The sequence below is a fragment of the Pezoporus occidentalis genome, unplaced genomic scaffold (assembly GCF_034315485.1).
Source record: "Pezoporus occidentalis ecotype Australia unplaced genomic scaffold, CSIRO_AGI_Poc_V1 ctg21, whole genome shotgun sequence".
In the NCBI taxonomy this organism is placed as follows: domain Eukaryota; kingdom Metazoa; phylum Chordata; class Aves; order Psittaciformes; family Psittacidae; genus Pezoporus; species Pezoporus occidentalis.
In genome coordinates, this window is record NW_026913964.1 from 1,790,096 (window position 1) to 1,811,939 (window position 21,844).

The 21,844-nt window shown below is 38.7% G+C and overlaps 1 protein-coding gene across 1 annotated transcript in view; it reads left to right on the forward strand.

Annotated features, from left to right (window-relative positions):
• The window catches only part of LOC134163927 (cytochrome c oxidase assembly protein COX16 homolog, mitochondrial), a 51,207-nt gene that overhangs the window by 28,364 nt on the left and 999 nt on the right, over nucleotides 1-21,844 (forward strand). The window contains exon 3 of the mRNA XM_062619164.1: nucleotides 7,579-7,641. Within this exon, the coding sequence (XP_062475148.1) occupies nucleotides 7,579-7,641 (63 nt within the window). The remainder of the gene's footprint in view (nucleotides 1-7,578; nucleotides 7,642-21,844) is intronic.

A 21,844-nucleotide genomic window follows, 5' to 3' on the forward strand; every position in this document is an offset into this window, starting at 1 on the left:
GCTTAAGTGCTTGCCGAAGTATGGGATCATCATATTGGCTTTTTTTATGCGATTAGCTTAATTGCATTTTCCATGGCATTATCATGTGAAAATGAATGGTTCAGCGTTTGGGACTGTAGGTCTTTTTTTTTTTTTTGGTCCATCTGTAAGCAAATAAAAGATTTGGATTTTAGGAGATGACTGGTGCACCGTGTACTGTAACTCTGGAAACTGCTACTATTTTGTATTGCTCCTTTGGAAATGTCTGCATTGTTTTATGTCAGAGACTGGGTTGATTTGTTTGTTTGTTTGTTTAACTGTCTGTATTCTATGCAGATATTAGGAAACAAAGGACACAAAGCCAGGTTTTGCACATAGTCTCAGCTGTCTCCCCTGTGTTATTCCTATCCAAGTATAAGCAGTTTAGAATCATAGAATGGTTTGGGTTGGAAGGGGCCTTAAAGATCATCCAGTTCCAAGCTCCCTGCCATGGGCAGGGACACCTTCCACTAGGCCAGGTTCCTGAAAGCCCTGTCCAAGCTGGCCTTGAACACTGCCAGGGATGTGGCAGCCACAGCTTCTCTGGGCAACCTGTACCAGGGCCTCAACACCCTCGTAGTGAAGAATGTAGCATTACCTGAGTGTTTTGAATGTATTAAATGTTATAAATAACATAGGTAAAGGATCTTGTAAATGAAGTTGCACAACTTGGTATGTTCTGCCTCTGTTGCCAAAAAATGTATGCCAGGAGTTTGGCATAAGTACAACTTTTGTTGTACTTTACAGTCTTTACAAGTTTTGTTTCTTTAATTCCTTAAGTAGAATGGTGATCAGCTTTGCTGTGGTTTACACTGCACTTCCTGAGTCCTGGGGTTTATCCTCTCTTGTCTACAGCTTCTCTTTCTGCTCAGAGACCACAATTTGCAATATTTATGACAGACTTGTAACAATTTCTGCGAGTCTTTTCTTGTCAAGGAAGATAAAAGCTGACTGATCCATGCAAGATTGCTGATTCTCCACGTAGGGGAGTTAGGCATATGCTAAATGTTTTCAAAGATTTTCTTTTGGGAGAGCCAGACCTGGTGGTTCTAATTTACTCTTTAAGTTTAAAGAATGGGTGGGGACAGCAAAATGAAGAATTTCATGTAAACAGTCATTTTGTGGACTCTCTGTGCTGTGGATACTGCTGCAGAATTGTGTCCCATCTTTTATGCTAGTGTGAGCAGATGGAAATAAACCAAGGTTAATTCATGTTCATTGCATTCAAGCCATTGTCTTTACCCATTTCCAGATTAAAAGGTAAAATCTTTTTCAATGGTATATTCTTTTTGTGGAGGATAGGAAAGGATACTCATGTTTTAGAAAAATAACTAGTTTTAGTGTAGAAACATCTTCTACTGCCTTCTGGAAATGTTTGCTGGAGTTCTAAGACTTTGGCATGCAAATATTTGGTCAGTGCATGCAAGTCTCTGGGTACCCAGTATACAATTTACTGCAGTGACTTTTGTGAGAGGAGACTGTTAAAAGCACAGTCCTCTTCTCATGACGTGGTTTTCTCCTGACAGTTTCTTTGTGTAGTAATTGAACCCTTAATTTTAGAAGATGCAGTGTATTGGAGACTTGGTTAGTGCTAAAATCCATGGTCACAAATAGTAAGTGGGCAAATAAATAATAATGGTTATATCTGAGAGAGACTGCTTGTGAAAGGTGGCTATTTAAGTTAGAGATCTAGGCATACATATATTGTGGACACCTGGGGTGCTACCCTGAAAATTAGAATATGAATTGACTCTGCTGAACAGGAGTGACACTACTAGTCTGCTTTGCATTCCCCTGTTTCATAGAATGGTTGAGGTTGGAAGAGATGTTTAAAGACCATCCAGTCCAACCCCCCTTGCAATGAGCAGGGACATCTTCAGTTAGATCACGTTGCTCAGAACCACATCCAGCCTGGCCTTGAATGTCTCCAAGGATAGCACATCCACTACCTCTCTGGGCAACCTGTGCCAGTGTTTTACCACCCTCATTGTGAAAAGTATCTTCTTTCTATCTAGATTAAATCTTTTGTCGTTTGAAACTTTTACTCCTTGTGCTATCACAATGGCTCTAATACAAATTCTGTCTCCATCTTCCTGATAAAGCCCTCTTTAAGTACTGAAAGGCTACAGTAAGGTCTCCCTAGAGCCTTCTCTTCAGGCTGAACAACTCCAACTCTCTCAGCCTTTCTCATAGGAGAGGTGTTCCATCCCTCTGAACATTAAAAGGGGATAGCAGTGGTGTTCTTCGGGTTCCATTGTGGGAGAGCTGTTCTTTCCATATCCTGGAGGTGAAGTTAGTGACATTCACAAATTGTACAGTTGCTTTCTGTCTGTATTATTTGCCTCTGAACCAAAATGAACTGTGGTCACTGAGGATCAGTGCAAAATTGTTAGCGAGAGATATTTTTTAGTAGCAGCACATTTAGGTTTATAACTGTACCAGAAATATTTGTGTCATAAACAAAATTTCCCTTTACTGAAATGGATATAGAGAGGCCAACAGTTTGTCACAGTGAGCTGCAGGAGTCCCTAGTTTTTGGTAGGGGTGGCAAGCACCAGATATTCCTGCTTTGCTCTAAAGTGATGCCTCTTGCCTGCACCCTGAGATGCGCCTTTTTTTCCACCTAGAAATTCTGTCCAGATTCTCATTGGAAAATTGAACTGTCATCCTTATAAAGAGAAGTGGCAGCCACATTTTAAATTTTTTTTTAGGGATTTAAATCCTCAAATAGCTGCCTACTAAGATTTCTAGGAATATTTTTGTGCTTAACCCCTATTACTTTTAGCCATCTAAGAATTTATTTATTTTTAAGTCTGTATCTTTTGAAGTTAAGGAAAGATAAATCTGCAGGGACAGTGGAGTCTGAAATGGGTCAGAATTCTAATTTGAAAACTTTCTTCTTTAACCCTTTTTGAAATGTGTCAATATACCTGCCCTTGCACTTCTAATTGATGTAATATGGAAAATAACCGTGAGAATGTTTCATTCGTTTTTGCCACAAGTGCTGCAAAGGAAAAAAGCCAAAACAAAAAAAACCAAACCAAACCAAAAACCCCACAAACAGAAAACAACCCACGCCCCAGGAAAAAAAAAAACAACCCAACAGTAAAGACTTGAAAAATGCAATTTACAGCAACGGTTTTGAAGCCTTGTAGTCACCATCTCATGAAAGCTGTCTGAATACTTACATCAAGTATTTCAGTAGGAATTTAACATGAAGTTACGCTGTAATTATAATTCTACACATCTTTGAATTCCGTATTTAGAAACAAAGCTTGACTGTAAATGGACTTAAAGGAGAATCTGAGATTTTGCCTGACAAGAATGAGTCCACTAGCATAAAGGGATATTTTTTCCTGTTCCTTCCTGCCTCCTAGATAATGGTGCAGAGGACACTGCCAGGCTACTTTGGCATTTGGACGTTTTCTGCTCCCCTTATCCTATTTACTAATAGAGATTTGAATTCATAATTTAGCTGATGATTCATTTACCAGTACATAGCTGAATACTTCTAGCTCATTTGGCAGCATATGTGTTGGCATAGCAGTCATCATGGAAGCAAAATGTATGTGTTTTTATTTGGATCTTGTGGCAAACGTGTAATACAAAGGAGCTACTGCTTTGGCATGGGCACTTTAATGGCTTTGCCCCCATTTTAAGTGTTCTGTGGTTACGATCTGTGATCATGGCTCATGTTGATATTTTTCTGCCTTTTCTGAATGAAAATAGCACCATTCTGTTTTCTTTTCTTCTTTTTGTTCTTTTGATGTTGCAAAAATAGTGCAGCATCATACAAACACTGTGGAAACAGGACTTTATAATACACTTCTTCTCAACTGTCATCTTGGTTCTGAAAATGGTAACCTGTCTGTTTCCATTTGGCAACTGCAAAACAGGGTTTTGCAGTCAAGGCTTTAGAACGTGCTGATGACTCAATTTCTGTGTGGAGTCAAGCATGTTTAAATTATGCTATGTGGGTAAGTATGTAGGGAGCAATAAAGGTAAAGAGAAGGTAAAGATGAAGAAATGCACACTTGTGTGCTTGTGTCCCCTTTGTTTTTGTTTTTGTGGAACTTTGAGCAAAATAATACAAAATAATATGCCCTGCAGAGTGGACTTTAAGTCTTTCATGTACCTGTATGTTAAATACTAAAAGTTTGACAAGATGTGGATATAGTTTGCCCTCAAAACAGGGCTTAATTAGCCTTTTTTTGTTAAGTTAATTTGCTGAATAAAATTCCTGGTTCTGAAGAAGCAGCAGCTTCTCTTCATCTCTCATTTACAAGATAACTTTTTCCTAAGAAATTTCAATTAGCCTCTTTTATTCCTGCTTTTTTGTCAATATTAAAGTGACAGCATCAAAAGTTATGAGTGTTTTATCAGTTTTAGCTAGTCTTCTCCGTTTGTGAGGCAATAGAGAAAGAAGACACAAGGAAGTCTGAGGATAGAGGGTCCTGGGAGGATAAGCAGCAGTAGATTGCTTGTTTCCCTTTACCTTACACAAATGTGGTCATGCAAGAGAGCTAAAAATTGTTAAAATAAAACTTGATAGTGGGGATATTGAGCTGTCTTTGTAAGATAAATTCTGGCTGGGGTTGATTAACTAAAAATGCTGCTCCAGCTATGTTTTCTCAGGTGCCTTATTATTAAATGAAGGGAAAATGTACGAAGAAATAAAATTCTCTTGCTCCTTTACTTCTGGAGCATTTGTTTCCCCTTGCCCGTATGTGTATTGCAAGAACACAAAGCATAACGAATAGTGTTTGCATTTAGTTCTGAATACAGTGAGGTCCATGATCACTCTTATCTCTGTGAAAGCAAGCTCCAAAGCCTGTCTGGCTGCCCAAAGAGTTTGCATTTCTGCACATGTGATGGATGGGTTTGTAGTTCTAATGAAGCATGGCTGTTGTTGAGGTCATGGTCACAGGAGTGAGGCAATCCATCTTTAATGAGGGGCAGTTCTATGGAAGCCTTGAATGCCAAGGCAGAGAAATAGCATTTAATTTTTTATCTGATGTTGAGGGCCACTGCAGAGACAGTGCCTTGTTTTATACAGCTTTTTTAATTACAAAGAAGGTGGGAGCTGTATCCTGTACAAACTCTAACCATTTTAGATGTTTTGGCTTCTTTCCCATATGTAAAGAGTCTGGAGGTTGCAAAAACATACATTTCTATGGCCAGATTTAGTCATAGAATCATAGAATCATAGAATAGTTAGGGTTGGAAAGGACCTTAAGATCATCTAGTTCCAACCCCCCTGCCATGGGCAGGGACACCTCACACTAAACCATCTCACCCAAGGCTTTGTCCAACCTGGCCTTGAACGCTGCCAGGGATGGAGCATTCACAGCTTCCCTGGGCAACCTATTCCAGTGCCTCACCACCCTAACAAGAAAGAATTTCCTCCTTATAGCCAATCTAAACTTCCCCTGTTTAAGTTTTAACCCAAGGTCTTCATTCTCACAGTCCCTGCGTCTGCTTTCCAAGACTTGGGTGGTGTGGTCAGAGCTTTTGCCAGTGAAGACCAAGGCAAAGAAGCCATTCAGAACCTCAGCCTTCTCCAAATCCTGTGTAGCCAGTTCTCCCGAGAGCTTCCTGAGGGGGCCTACGTTCTCCCTTGTCTGTTTTTTATGTGCTATGTACCTGTAGAATCCCTTGCTGTAATTCTTAGCATCCCTAGCCAAGTTTAATTCTAACTGAGCCTTAGCTTTCCTAACCTGGTCCCTAGGTTCCCGAACAATATCCCTGTACTCTTCCCAGGCCGCCTGTCCTTGCACTTTTTATAAGCCTCTTTTTTTCATTTGAATTTTCCTCAGGAGCTCCTTATCCATCCAAGGAGGTCCTCTGGCCCTCCTGCTGCACTTCCTTCTAGTTGGGATGCAACACTCCTGAGCTTGTAGCAGGTGATCCTTGAATATCAACTAAGAGTCTTGGGCCCCCCTGCCCTCTTGGGCTATATCCCATGCAACCTTACTAAGCAGGTTCCTGAAGAGGCCAAAGTCTGCTCTTTTGAAGTCCAGGTCATTGAGGTTGCTGCACACTCTTCTCACTCTCCTGAGGATCTCAAATTCGAGCATCTCGTGATTGCCGCATCCAAGGCTGCCCTGGAGGGTCCTGTTTCCAACGAGCCTGTTGGTGAGCACGAGGTCAAGCATGGCACCTCTCCTTGTCGGCTCCTCTATTACTTGCAAGACGAAGTTGTCTTCCACACAATCGAGGAACCTCCTTGATTGCTTGAGAGATTGATTGCCTCCTGGGTTGTGATGAGATAGGGAAGTCAAACCTCTGGCCTTGTACAGATGGTGTTAGACTTACCTGTCTGAGCATCCGTAGGAATTGAAGTCTCACAGGCTGCATACTAACTAGTAGGCAGTAACTGTAATCAAGTGGAACATTATGGCTTAGGGAAATTATTCTTCAGAGCAGTATTAATAAAGATAGTATAGGTATTTCAAGTACCTCTGAGTATGAGGAGCTTGTGTTGGTGCACAATCTGAAAATGTGTCTTCCATCAACCAGGCAAATTCTATATCATGTGCTACCTCCTTTTTCTTTTCTAGACTGCTTATAGACATTTCAGGTTGGTTGTGTTGAGGGTAACTGTGCCCTTTTCATTCAGATCAAGAAGCAACAAGTGAAGAATAACAACTTTTCTTCACTGAACTATTTTTAGTTAGACTAGTGTACCAGGAATGTAGAACTAAGCACATTGCCAGTCTCTTTACATCTCTGGTTTGTTTAACACTGGTTGTATTTAAGGTCTGAAAATGAGAATGTTTTCTCATGGTAGATTTATCTGATATTTTAATTGGTTAGCCAATGACTATGTCTGAATACTGCATACATGGCTGATGTCTGAGGAGAACATAAAATGTGTTCTCTAAGTATGAAGAATGCTAATTATCTTTTTCTCCTTTGCTTTTGTGCTTAGGCCTGTGGGAGACAGATGTTACTTAGCAAAGGGAGGGATGAACATAACTTATTTTGGGCTCTGGAAAAGTTAAAACCTGGAATGCATCTGCTGTGGTTCACTGGCATGTCTGTTCTTGCATTTGTTCCTTGAACAAATTTCTCTGAAAGGTGGCAGGAATTGCTGGCATTGTCAGTACATAAAACTAAGAAAGAGCTGTGTGTTCCCCAGAAAACTGGATGTTTGACTCATGCTTAGACTTTGAAGACCAGAATGTATTGTATACCTACTCACTGAACACAATGTTCAGGAGGAAAATATGTAATGTGATAAGAATTTTCTCTTTCTTGGTCTTGTTTCTTTTAAGGCTTTCTTTAGTTTCACATTTTCGAACTGAAGAGTTACACATTTAAGTATCTGAGGTGATACAAGTGCAGGGCTAGTTTCAAGTATGCTGCTTTTTGATTTGAAGAGTTTGGCTGTTGACCTGTCTCATCCTGGTACATGAACAAATAGCATATAAACTCATTTAAAGGAGAGAAGGGTTTGCTTGTACCAATATTTAATTTATTTGAGGTTAAGTTTTCTTAAAAAAAAAAGTAAAATTCCTTAAAGCAAACATTTTTGCTGTATTTTTGTTTGTCTTGCAGGTTGATCCAGCTTTGAAAGAAAAATTAAAACAGAACACTGTGACACTGGAATCTGAATATGAGGTAAAATAAATTTGTTGCTTAGGGCTTGTAAGCTTGGCTACCCTTGATTACCCTGGCCACTGGTGGGTTGTATCTGTCCCTAGCTAAAATTAGATCAGCCATCTGCCTTTGACTCAGTGATGTCCAATAAAAACAAGGTTTTATGTAAAGAAAGGGTTTTGAACATGCAGTGCTTCTTTCTGAACACAGCTTTACTTTGATGTCTGGGTACCAAGTACAGTGGTACAAACAAAATCCACTATTTCTGTGGTTAAGGTACAAATAAAATCCACTGTTTCTGTGGTTAACTAGTCTATAGGTGTAGGGCTGATGTTGGCCTTAGATGGAATGTGTGTACATATATGTCAGCACTTGTACTGCATGAGGTTTTGATGGTCTTTAGACCAAATTACAGAACAATGTGCTTGATGTGCTTTCTGTTATTTCTTGCTTCAGAAACTTAATGTGTGTCTTCTGTAAAACTGCCATTCGTTTTTCAGTATTTCAGAAAATTTAAAAGAGAAATATTTCACTCTTTCCTCAATGATTTATTTTCTTCGAATATTACTGAGCTCCAAAATGGCTGTTTTAACCAATTTAATATCCAGAGTTTCATAAATCTTCAGGCCTAAATAAAGTCATGTTAGGAAAATGAGAAAAAGTCTCCCTTTATCTAGAAACAAATCATAAAGCTATTTAAGGGATTTTTTTTATGTCTTAAAAGTACTTGGATAAAATGTCCTGCTAATGCTTTATCTATCTCTATGGTCCGTATGCTGAACACAGGGTTTCTTTTTCTTCCCATACCACATTCTTATAACAAGCCTTTGAATACCTTGATTGCACCCATAGCTCTCATATTTAGATGTCCAAGTGGCAGCACATGGTCTTGCTAATAAAAACTTTCTTTTGTATTACTCTTTTTTAATTTTTCTGAAATAAAAATAACTTTCGTATTTTCACATGCCTTTTTCACATGTATTTTTCACAGAACATCTGCCTACCTGCCAGGTTTGTGGCAGTGTTTTACTACTATTGTAAACAGTTTTGGGCTGTTCCCCTTCTACCAAGAACTGTAGTTTATGATGTATAAAAAGGGAATAAAAATATCTGTGTAGGGAATAAAAAGATTTGATCCCTGAGTACATATGGAGAGCTCCAGTGGAAACTCAAAAAATACAAATCCATTAAGTTCTGATTGCCTCTGGGATTATTGTGTCTCTCACTTTCCATAGAATATACTGTAAGGCTGCTCTGGTTTACTTATGTGGAAGAACCACAAGCAGTAAAAAGAACCACATATATCTGTTTAACTCAATACTTAACCTCAAAATCAACTGATCTGTATTCAGATATGACTTGCGTGCTCTCCAGAAGTAAATAGCTGAAGGATAATATTTAAATAGCCGTAATTGCATTATCTTTGTAGATAAATCAATGGTAATAAAATACAACTAGCATAACAACATATTACAAGCTTGCTTGGGTAATGAGGCTACTTCCTGATGGACAGAAATGACAGAAGCAATCTTTTTATTATCTTTTTTTTCCTTAATCTAAACTGCAGAATGTTCCCAGTAGTGTTTGGATGTTATAGAGGACACAGCAGTTCAACAAAATTTTGCAGTTCAACAGAAATTGGCATTTCAACATAATGATTCAGATTATTGTTTTGAACTCTAATCTCAATATATGCTTTACTATGGGCACCAACTTGCAAGCACTAGGCATATGCATTTCATGCTTCATACCAGCAGGCTCCACACCGAGTATGTGGCAATTTTATTCAATGTTACCTCTTTATTCTGGTGGAAAAAAATCTAGCCAATCACAGAGTTACAGCTGACATTTAGGAAAGCAGGATTCCGTGGACCCTATGTGTTCAAGGCTAGGGACTCTTGACAGGGGTTTTTCCCCATTTATTTTTTTACTTGTCCAAAATGCAGCTCTTAAGGACATCTTCTAATTCTGTATATAGGTCACACAGGAGGTTTACACTGGTGGCTCCTACTAAATAGGGCATGATAAGAGATCAGGGACAGTTAAAAAAAAAAAAAGGTTGCTGTTTTGATATGTAAAGCCTTATTTTACAGTATTATTGGCATTATATCTGCAGCTGTTACTGAGGATACCAGGCCAGCTCTTCTGAAGCATGGTTACCTGATGCATGCAAACGTCTATTGGCCTTCCCTAAGACTTTTATAAATAACTTATTGTTCTTATAGAAATGTATGTATTGAATACTGTCATGGTTTAAACCCTAGCCAGACAGCTTGTTCAGTCACTCCCAGCGAGTGGTGCCGGGCTGAGAGCAATAGAGCCCACCCCCCCCGGGGCTCTCCCCTTCCCCACTCCCGGAGGAACGGGGAGGAGGATCAAAAGAGTGCAACTCCCACGGGTTGACACAAGAACAGTCCAGCAACCAATGTACAACACAAATCACCACCGCTACCACCAACGACAACAATGATAAGGGAAAATAACAAGGGAAGAGAATACGATACCACTGGCCAAGAAACGAGTCCCACCCAGAAGCCCGTGTCCTTCCGGGTAACTCCCAGTTACCCCCCCCACCCCAGGCATGACGTGCTGTGGTATGGAATACCTCTTTGGCTAGCCTGGGTCAGGTGCCCCGTCTCTGCTTCCTCCTGGCTTCCCCTCCTCCCTGGCAGAGCATGAGCCTCACAAAGTCCTCCATCAGGGTAAACATCACTTAGCAACAACCGAAAACATCGGTATCACCAGCACTGGTCCCAGGCTGGAAGTCAAAACACAGCACTGCACCAGCTACCACGAAGGAGAAACATGACTGCTACTGCTGAACCCAGGACAAATACATACTGAATTGTTTTAGGAAGTCATCATTTCTGCTGTAAACATAAGCCTTTATGTGCATATTGCAAAACTTAAACAGGGGGAGTTTAGGTTAGATATTTTAGGAAGAATTTTTTTACTGTGAAGGTGTTGAGGTGCTGGAATAGGTTGCCCAGGGAAGCTGTGAATGCTCCATCCCTGGCAGTGCTCAAGGCCAGGTTGGACAAAGCCTTGGGTGAGATGGTTTAGTGTGAGGTGTCCCTGCCCATGGCAGGGGGGTTGGAACTAGATAATCTTAAGGTCCTTTCCAACCCTAACTATTCTATGATTCTATGATTTCAAACATGTTGAAGTCTGCATTTTGCCTCCAGTGTGTTGGTGGTGATTAAAAAGTTGTAATCACAGATTTAATCGATTCACTGTGAGGAAATGACATAGAGGCAGTTTTTCACCTTCTAATTTACCTAAGTATATTTCCTCAATCTATACAAAAAGTATTTTATTTCATGTAGGTATATTTTCTTATACTATTCTAAGGAAGAAAGAATTTGCATGTGTAATTTGTACTGAATTTCTTTTATCTCAGCTCTGTTAATAATGCCATTTATCTTGGGCCCTGGGACATGACAGAAGAGCAAGCTACCTTTGCATGTCTTCCCTGCTGTTTCTGTATTCCTCTCACACACTTATGTGTCCTCATATGGCCAATTAGTCCTTGTTGCTTCCTTTTGCCCAATAAATCATGCCTCTGTCCACTAGTGATGCTGATACTAATGTGAATGTAGTTCTGCTGCTGAGCTGGGTCTTGTAGAACACCCTGTAAAAAATGTCAAGTGTTTGACCTGTGACAAAAGCCTGGAGTATTTTATTTGAAAGGACAAATATATTGTTTGAAAGAGAGGGGATAAAAACCTGATTAATGTGATGAATGAAAAACATTCTCACAGATGTTTAACATTCACAGTACTTTCCTTTTCACTGTTTGAATGCTATCTCAAAATAACATTCCTAATTCCTAACATTTGGTTTCTGAACTTCTGTGAAATTAATGGTCTAGTGCACACTAAAAAAGCTGGCCTTAGTCAGTTACGTCAATTCCCAGAATAAAGAATTGTTTAGTTTTTTTTCAATCAAATAAACAACATCTTCAAGTGGAATTTATTAACATGTTAAAATAGAAAAGTCAATTAAGTTTGAATCAAGTTTGTGATATCCAATGGGAACCACTGGCAATTGAAGGCAGAGGAAAAAAAAAAATCACAATAAATAAGAAGTGTGAAGGATTGCTATGGAAACAGTAAATGAGAAGTTATAAAGCAGAGAAGATTGATAAAAGACAGTAAAGACAACAGAGAGTTGTCTGATAAGTAAGCTAACAAGGATATGGGTAAGAGGATGGTGTTGCAGGAGACTAAGAATAAAATGAGGATGTAAAATCATGAGTAACCATGTTGACAGAGTAGCATCATTCAAAAAATTTATTTATATTTCTTTTAGAGAAAATGGTATTCAAATCAGAAGAGACAAGAGATGTACTTCCAAACCTCTCAATAACCAAACAATATGTTATTTAATATCTGTTAGGGTCTGCTGGTTTATTGCAGAGTTCCAAGAAAATGCTTGGAAGACTTCAATGGCTGCTGAAAATCACAATCTGGGAATTAATGGATCTTTGGGAATCGTAAACAGACAGGATGGTGATACTTTTAAGTGTTCTGTGAAATTTGGGATATATCTGGGCAATACTGACTACTTTTTTCAGGGATATGGAAGAAATCGTAAATCATTACTGATGTGCATGTGACACAAAAGTATTGAAACAGTAAAAGTATGGCAAGTCAGGGACAGAGAGTTGTTTGTATGACGTGGTAAGCTGGGCCCATTAAATAAGCAAAGTACCTTTTAAAGCAGCCAAAGATACATGTTTAAAAAACTGGAAATGCAGGCCAGAGTGGACTGCATTGTGGAAAGCAGCAGCTCTGGAAAAGATTTAGGAGTGAGTGAATAAATAATTTGGATTGATCTTCTACCGTGATGCTGTTGCACATAAAGCTAATTTAGTCTTTATGAATATAAACAGGAGTGATAGGTGGTAGGAGCAGGTGATTTTACTTCTGGCTGTGGCACTGATGAGGCTAGTACTGAAATACTATATCTACTTTAATGGGGGAATGGTTTTAAACTGAAAGAGGGTATTTTTAGATTAGGCATTAGGAAGAAATTCTTTACTATGAGGGTGGTGAGGCACTGGCACAGGTTGCCCAGAGAAGCTGTGGCTGCCCCATCGCTGGCAGTGTTCAAGGCCAGGTTGGACGGGGCTTTCACCTGGTCTAGTGGAAGGTGTCCCTGCCTGTGGCAGGGGGCTGGAACTAGGCGATCTTTAAGGTCCCTTCCAACTCAGACCATTCTATGATTCTACTTCTGTTGTCCACATTTTGAACGGGGCTTTAAAAATGGGATAGGTTGCAGAACAGGCTGAATGCATCAACTTAGGTCTCGAGAAAGTGCCTTAAAAGAAATGTAACAATTTAAATCTCTTTAAAGGTACCAAACCCAATGTTAGTTATATATATAAATACCTTCATAAGAAGGAGGTGCTAGCTGCTGAAGATTTTTTTTCTTTTTTATTGCATCAAGGATACTAAACTTAGAAATAAGGTCCATTATTAATACATGGGAACACTGTTTGAACACAACAGCAAGCAAAATAGGTTTCGTGCCTTTCAGAGTATCAAAGCTGTTTTAATTTTTCTTTCAACTGGTTGCAAGCTATTGGACTCAGCATGACATAAGTGAGTAGCATAAGTATATGCTGGTCTGTGAATGTGCAGTATAGAGAACGCTGCTTTCTTGACTCAAGTATATGAATATTGAACAGTTTTTGTGCCTCATAATCTGATAAATTTTAAAAGGTCAACATTATCTCTGGACAAAAATAGTGTAACTGTTTGTCCTGAGACTTACAGCAAAAGTATTGCAATTGCAGTATTAAAATGTTTATTCAGGACAATTCACAAAGTAAAAGCAGATACATGAAGCGGTGGCTTGGGAATAGAACCTGTGTATTTCCTGTCTTAAGAGTAAAAAAAAAGAATTTGAATAAGCTTTTCTGAAAAAGATTCAAACCAGTTAAAGTTCATTTGACATAACTGCAGGGGTTGTAGTGCCAGCAGAAAGGATGAAACTTTTACTAACATAGTAATTTATAGTACTAAATAGATGCATTGAATTGTCTGGACACCAGGACTACTCTAGAAGGAAAGTAATTCCTCAATGCCAGTAGTTGAAATCAGCAAGTATCTTGTTGCTGCCATTATCAGTACCAGAGGATTAGCGAATTTGCTGTTGTTGAAGAATTAACAGATTAGGGTATTGAATAGGTTTATTTCAGTGTCTGTGAAGATACTAGTGGCTAAATACCTTGAGCTGTTTGAGATATGAGAAACATGTTGGGAAAAAAGCCCTCCTTGTGACTGTTGACTAAATGAGATTGAGTTATTATTCTTTCGCCCTTTAATTGCTCCATCCCTTCCATGAGCTCTTTGTGGTCAGTGCATTGTTTAGCCCAGCCATTAGGTTCCAATTGTCCTTCAGGTTGTGTCTGGGATGAGCGGGGTTTCTTGGATTTCAGTTTATTCATGTGTAAAATGATCTTGAGTTTTTATTTCACTGTAATTTTTCATTACTTACTGTTTTGTAGAGAAGAACAAAGTGATAATAGCTTATTATTAATGGAAACTGCCAGGGGCAAGGATTTTAGTTAAAATAGTTTGCGCTAGGCATTTTATTCTGAGTGGATGTCGTGAGGATATAGCGAGGCTATAGTTTGCTCCTTTTCTTCTTGACATCTCACGTCTTTTGTGCCATAGTTCAAAATGTGATCAGAGAAACACAAGAAGGCGTGTTTTGGTGACTGGTATGGCACAGGAAGAGTTCTGGTGGAAAAGCCTTCTTGCAGGAAGAAAGACACTCAGCCTCCAGAGGAAACTTCACAGGGTTTTCCTTTTTACTGGTCTTATATCTGGAACTCATCTCTATTGAGCAGCCCTGTAAATTCTTTCCTGTTTATATTTATGGCGTATCTTTTTGCGCATGGTTTTCTTTAACTGTGAGTTGTTTCTTTCATGTGTGTGGCATTTGCAGTTCTCTTTTCCCATAAGAAGACACTCATTTCTCACAAATGGAGAACAAAGTGAAGCAGTTAACAGTGCAGTCAGACAGCAAACATGGTCAGGACATATAAATACCTATTTTAAATATAACATCTTCTCCTCACCCTTTCTCCAAAACAGAATCCTTCATACCTGCTTGTGCTCCCTTTGTGCTTTTTCTTTTAGTCCCGGAGGAATGAACCAACTCTTACCATGTTAGGGCCAACACTGTGTGTTGTCTCAGTTACAGAAAAGAAGTTTGAGTAGGAAAAGTGGCATCCACACAGCATGGCTGAATTCTTTCATTTATTGTCCTAAGGGATGCTGCTAACTTCTACCAGGCAGTATTGGGAATATTTTCTTATGCAGCTGACTAGGTGGAAATGTTAAGCACTTCTGTCATATTAATGGGCCCCCTGTGGGGAATTGCTAGATCTTTGGTATGAAGTAGCTTTAGTTAGTAACTTTAGTGTATGGGAATTTAGCTACACAGCTGAGGCTATATACATTCCTCTCATGGAGTGCCTCTGAAGAGGGGTACAGCAAAACAGATAGATAGTTTTGAAGGAAGCTCTTGTTCTTGTCTTGTCAACCAGGCAAAGTGGCTTTTTGCAAGAATGTCCTTCTGTTTGTTTTACTTTGCTTTTTTTTGCCAATTTCATAAACACTATCTGGAATATTCTGTGACTGTCAGCATAGTTCCAGATGATGCCCACATGGATACTTAGGCTAAATTTGAAATATACTTTAAAACATTGTTATACAATTCTTATGTGTTCTTTTAGTCTCAAATTACTGCAACCCATCTTTAAGGCTCTAACTATACTGTACAAATATACTCTGCAATAGCAAGTTACTGTCAGAGTGCTGGTTACTCTCTGTCCTAAGAGGCTTACTGATCAAATGGAAAAATGTGATGCAAGATGATGGTGGAGACTGACCATGGAGTTTACACACTTTTAAAATAATCAAAAATTTGAAAATTGAATGGGGAGTGTTATTATTTCAACCTCTGACTTCATTGTGTGGTAAGACTTGACTTTTGCCCAAGTATAGCTGGGAGACATCACTGAGCAAGTTCAGAGGATGAGGAAAATGCTGTTGGCAATTCAGTATGTAATACTCCATCTTGTTCATAGCATCTTCTTAGCAACTGATGGGACAGCCAGGTGTCCTGCTGTGCTGTCTTACAGCTCTAACATGAAAATAACAGAAGAGTCTTCAAGTGCAATGCAGTTCAAAACCAAAATAGCCTCCAACTATAGAAAGACCCCAGAACTTACCTTCTAAAACTTCCCCTTCACTCTTGTGAAAATTTAGGTAGATGTCTTGATCCTTTTCAGATAGAAGTCCTTCTGATTTGATTTTGAAGACCTGTTGGTTCTGATACAGTGAAAAGTAGATTTATTCTCAAGTGATTTGCATACTGTATATTTAGGAGTTTTGCTGAGAAGTAGCTTTTCTGTTACTGGCAATATAGTGGAGGACTAACACTCGTATTACTGTCCTCATCAAACAGAACCACTACTTTTCTTTTTTCTGTTTTTTTTTTTTCCTGTGGGAAATCTGCCCAACACCACAAATCAAACAGTGGCCATTGAAAGAACTGAAAATATTTATGGCTGAAAGGACTAAAGTTCCTCTGTTAATGTTAGACAAAACATTTCTCTGTAGTTTCTACACAGAGAAAAGCATTCTGTTTCAGTATTTGACAAGCAAGTTTTGGAAGAGAGATGGGTGGAAAATCAGCAGGAAAGTGTAGATAAGAAACAAAAGTCCTGAACTACACTAACTCTGTGTGACTGTTAGCGGAAATAACTTGAGGCCAGGATAGAGGAGCAGCATGTGAGAAACAGAGGATTTAACTCACCAGTTCAGGAGGGTCAACTACTCAGTAAGGTTGGTTGATGATTTGAAGGAGTGTGTTACTTTAAGGTAGTTGTTTAATGGCCTGGATTTAAGTTTAATTTAACATGTTGTCCTAAGCCTTCTCTAGTTGTTTCTTTTCTTATACCCACCCACTTCTCAAGTAGTTTCATAGTGCCAACTGATAATTTCTTGTGGTAGTCTCTTAGCCTTTTGCTGTGATGTTCATCACAGCTTCTTCTTCTTACATAAAAACCTGTAAAAGCTTATTTTTCACATCTCTTCAGAAGGAAAACCACATCATGCATCTAATACATTTTGATCCTCGTACACCTTTTTATTTTTTGATTAGAGTATCTTTTTATCATTATTAGGTGGACATAAAGTGCCAGATTTTACATACACAAAGTAAAAAAAAATCTTGACATTTCCAGGTATTTATAGTTCTAGCAAGATGCTTGAAATAAACCTTCTCTGTGGAGTCAGGAGGCTTTTGTTGGTTCCAGACAGGGACGTGCTGTGGAAATCCGTATGTTCTTTCTACCAGCCACAGAACTGTCATTTTATGCTCTTAACTGCACTCCTGCATTTCAAAAGATCACATATCCCCTTCAGCCAAGCTCACCTTTATATAAGTTGAACAAGATCCTGAAAACATCCCAAAAGCCTGTCCCTGACTGCTCTTCTTTTAGAGGGTTGTGTTGCAGTAACTAGGACATACCTTTACAAAGTTTAGTATAATAGAAAGTTTGCAAGATCAGGCTCTCAACGTTGGGAAGTTCCTTGGTCCTGTTAACTTGGGTAGGTCTCCCAAGCAGTAAAGTCAGAGATAAACCTTAATAAGAAGTCCTTCTCTTTCTGGGGAACATTATCTGTAGCTTGAGAAAACTTCTGTACACAAGGGAAATGAAAATGTACTTCATTGCTTAATTAAAAGTGGAATTTGCTGAATTTTGGATGTTTGATCTTGAAAGTGTAGTGCTGCACTCATGCTATTCTTTACAGTGGATCTTTCAGAGTTTCATCTTTGCTGAAGAAAAGAAGATAAGCTGAAAGTAAATGACCTATGCATGAGTTCCCTTAACTTTACCCATAGAGTTTGTGACCGGGAAGTGCATCTTGGGTGATCTGCAGGTGTAATGCATAAATGGCACTGGGTTATCCTCTGACATTTAACATGATTATTAAGACTTTCTTCATTTTAAGAAGGGAAACTGTCAGTTAGGAGGACATCATGGCAAATCCTAGTTCCTAGATGGAGGTCTATCTGCCTGCGTTATTTTCTGTTATTTTAAAAACTCGGGGCTGTGTAATCATGTAGTTTTAACCAAGTGTTATAATTGTTCAGTTTACTGGGTAATTTGCATCACTCTAGTATTTCCACACAAAACTATGGCAGCACTCTGCAGATATTAATTAAATTCTGTGACATCTCTGAGATGGAGGCAAGTTCTGATCTTAGAAAAAATTGGAAAAATGATGCACAGACAAATTGGTGGTGCAGTTCCTTGATACACATCTTTTACAATATAGCCATTTGCAGATGTTTCTGTTTTCTGTCAATGATTCCTCTAGGTTTGCCAGTTCAAGTGTTTGCCCCGTCTTATGCTTAAACAGGTTCACTCATAAGCAGTATGCATTTGTTTTCCTAATCTGTTTTATTTTTGTGATTGGGGCATAGCTCCACATAGTGTTGAATTGGCGTAATTAAAGTGAAAAGAGGGAATCAGTCTTTAAATGAGTTCACCATAAATCAGTTAATTGTGCCATAGATGGCTGATAGTGAATCCCATTGAAGTAAGCAACGGAACTTCTGTTGGTTTTAGCATTGTATTTTTTGCCAGTCTTCAGCAAAACCAAAAAGTGAAGCAGCTCTTCGGATGCTTACCTGTAAAAAAACCAAAACAAACCAAATTCTCTTGATGAACAGAAGAATCTTATTCTGGCCATAGCATGCTGCTTGCTGACTTGCTTGTATACTAATAGCATAAAACCAGAACATTCTCTAGTTGGAAAAAAAAGAATTTTTAGAATCTTAGGATTTAATCACTAATCACAGTCTGTTAAATCACAGATTATTAAATCACTGATCACAGATATTAAATCATGTCACGTCCTAAACAAAGTAAGTAACACTAAGTTTATATTAAAAAAATGAGATGTCAGAAAGTTGGCTGTTGAAGAAAGCTGTGAAAAAAACAATAAGGCCATATCAGTGTGATGGTAAAGTTAAGATTTAGGCACAAGACAGCAGTTTCAGCTTTAGCCTTAGTACTGTACTTCTGCATCTATATGTCATCACAGAGTTCCTAAATATCTCTTATATGGTCTTCAAGCTGTTTTGACACCTGTGCAAAACTAGGCTTGTTCCATGCATTTCTTTCACTGCATCTTTCAGCCATGAGGACACATTCTTCCCTGCTTATCTTTTATCTGAAAATGGGTTTGCTTACTATAATGATGGAAAGTAATTGTCTCTCTGAATTAGAGCAATTTCTTTCTGTGGTGCTCATCACAGAATTTATTGTATCAGGCTGTAAAGTAAACAGGATTTTCTTATTCGTCCTTTCGCATGTGGGAAACAAAAGACCAAAGTCAAATAGTTTTTTTGCAAGTGACCACCTTGAATGAACTCAGCCTGAGCACCAGTAGCTCTAAATGAGGGCTGTCCTGCAAGAACAGAATTCAAGCTCTTTTTTAAAATTTTGTTTTATTTTAAGGCTGACAGAGGATTATGGCTTTTGCTTAATACCAAGCATCTGAACCAGCAATTAAGAAGTGAAGATCTCTCTACATCCTTATAGGTACCTTTGCACCAGGCAAGTTGTTTAACTAAAGTCTTAGAAGTCAAGTGCGTGGCAAATGGTTCAACAGGATTTTTTTGTTGAGCTTTGTTTTTTTTTGTTGTTGTCTGTGCCCCTCTGCACAGCTTCTTTTTTTTTTTTTTTCTTAAATTTACAGCTTCTGTCAGACCTGTAGTTTTTAAGAGGCAGTTTAACTGATTTAGGAAGTGAATTGGTAGATTTAATGGACTACACTGATCTTAATTTAAACAGCTAATTTTCAATATCCTTTGGGCTATTTGAGACAAGCAGGAAAAGTGGTATTGGTCTGATCTGATTACATTTCACTGTAGTCTCCGATGACTGACATAGTGCATTTGAATTGGAAGAAAAAGCTTTTTGGTTTTTAGACTGCCAATTCATATGGATTTCAATTTAGTAAAAGCAGAAGTGATAGTTTACCGTCCTTATGTGATGTCTCCATGAAGTTAATTGAGCAGAGTTCAGGTGGCCAAAAAGGGAAAAGAAATTAAATGAGAAATTGTACCAGGCTCTTGTGCACCCCAGCCTCCTTGCTGGTGGGCTAGGGTGAGAAGCTGAAAAGGCCTTAACCCTGTGCAAGCACTGCTCAGCAATAAGGAAAACATCCCTTTCAACACAAATCCAAAAGAGAGCCATATACTAGCTACTAAGACGAAAATTAACTCTATCCCAGTCAAAACCAGCACAGGTAGATACTTACAAAAATACCTGTACAGTAGGAAAGCATTGCAGACCAGATTTTCAGGTCCCCTTTCACTGGTGATACTCCTTGTGCTTATCCACATGCATCAGGAGTCCTCTATTCTTGCAAAATTGATAGCATCAGTTTAGAAAATTGCATTGTCTAATCATGCTGCCTTCTGATGACTGAACAGATACCTGTCCCATAAACTGCTAATTTTTGCAGATACTGCCATGTGCCAGTATAGAAGATGCTTTCTTCTTGAATTGCAGCCAGTTATGAAAGACAATTTTTATACGTGACACTAAATTTTAATGATCTTTATAAATATAATGAGAATAAAAATTAAAAATACAGTCTATGTATTCATTAATCTTTATATCTTAATTGATAAAAATAACTGTCAATAGATCTCATCTGTTATGTAGTTTCAGGCAGTGCCATTTGCTGTACATAAACCTTAGTGGCTTTATTCTGTCAGTATATCACAGTGTTTTCTGGGTAACTTTATGCTTCCTGTTGGAAACTGCCAAAGTATTTTCTTACCAGTTTGTTTAGCTTTGAAATATTTCCTGTTTTGGACAAACCTTCTCTCTGAAAAGCCTTTGTGAAGTTTCAGTGGCAGATTAATATGGACTTCTGGTAAGGACCTCCAGTGTGCATGTCTCTTTTGATAGACTTCTTTATATAGCCTGTCTTTAGATACTACAAGTTTTGTTATGTGTATTTTAAATGTTATTTCTTGTTCAGACTTTGGGAGCTGAGCACCTTTGGCAATAGTTCAGATCCTCACAGCTGTGTGGTGCCTTTGTGTTTAATAAAATCAGCATGCTTCTGTTAAAGCACAGGGTTATTTTCAGTGTAGTTTCTTTGACACTTCCAATAGAATAAGATGATAAATTCTTAATTTGCAACCAGAATGGATAGTTGCTGCTGCATGGAATGATGGATACCTTCCCTCCTTCTCCCTCTTTCCCTGTCAGCTCAGATTCCATCCAGTTGAAATGAAGTATTGGCTAATCATAAGATGTATAAAGTAGTGAAGACAATTCTTCAGAAAGAAGTGCCAAGTCCACTGTATAAAAAATTCAATTGCTCCTACTTTGTGAGTCTGCTGTGTTTGTGTACATGTTCTTATGTAACTTCTGTTGAATGTTACCTAATTTCTTTTGATATCTGACTAAACTCATTGCAATTTACTCAATTGTAGAAGTGGCAGAAAACTCTTGCGTAACATGGACTAATAGCAGCAGTTCTGTTATAGCTGTTGAATTATTCTGTGACTGTTATTCAGGTCTTTCAGTGTTTAGCATTGATTTGGACAATTGACAGTAAGCAAATTAGACCACAGGCTCAGGGCAGGGTTAATTATTTTCTGATGTATTTTTACAGCATTTGCTGAGATGAGGCCCTGATCATAAACCAGACGTTTAAATCCCACTGCAGTATGTATCATTAATGGTATGGAGGATTGCCCTATTTACTAGTGTGTAGAGCAGCCCTGGTTCTGGCAATGGAGTGGACCCCCTCCTCAGTCTCCTGTTGGCAGACCCCCACTGTATCTGATGTACTGTTCCACAGGCTGGTATGTGAGTATTCCCTCTGGCTGGTATTCCCTGTGTCTGCTGGGAACAGACTTCTAAGTCTCTTCTCTAAGTGTCAGTCTCTAAGGACTGTGGAGATGCAGTATGTTTGTGTTGTTCAACTGCAGCACTTGATAGGTGAGGTCAGGAGAACTCCTGTTCTTCATTTTTGTGTGTCTCTAAGGCTAGGTAAATATGGCAGTTATTAGTTCTTCTGACTGGCGATGATAAGAATAGGCAGTGTGGTAAATAAAATCTAGATAGTTTTTAAATGTCTGACAGTTTGGTCAGTTAGTGTATCTC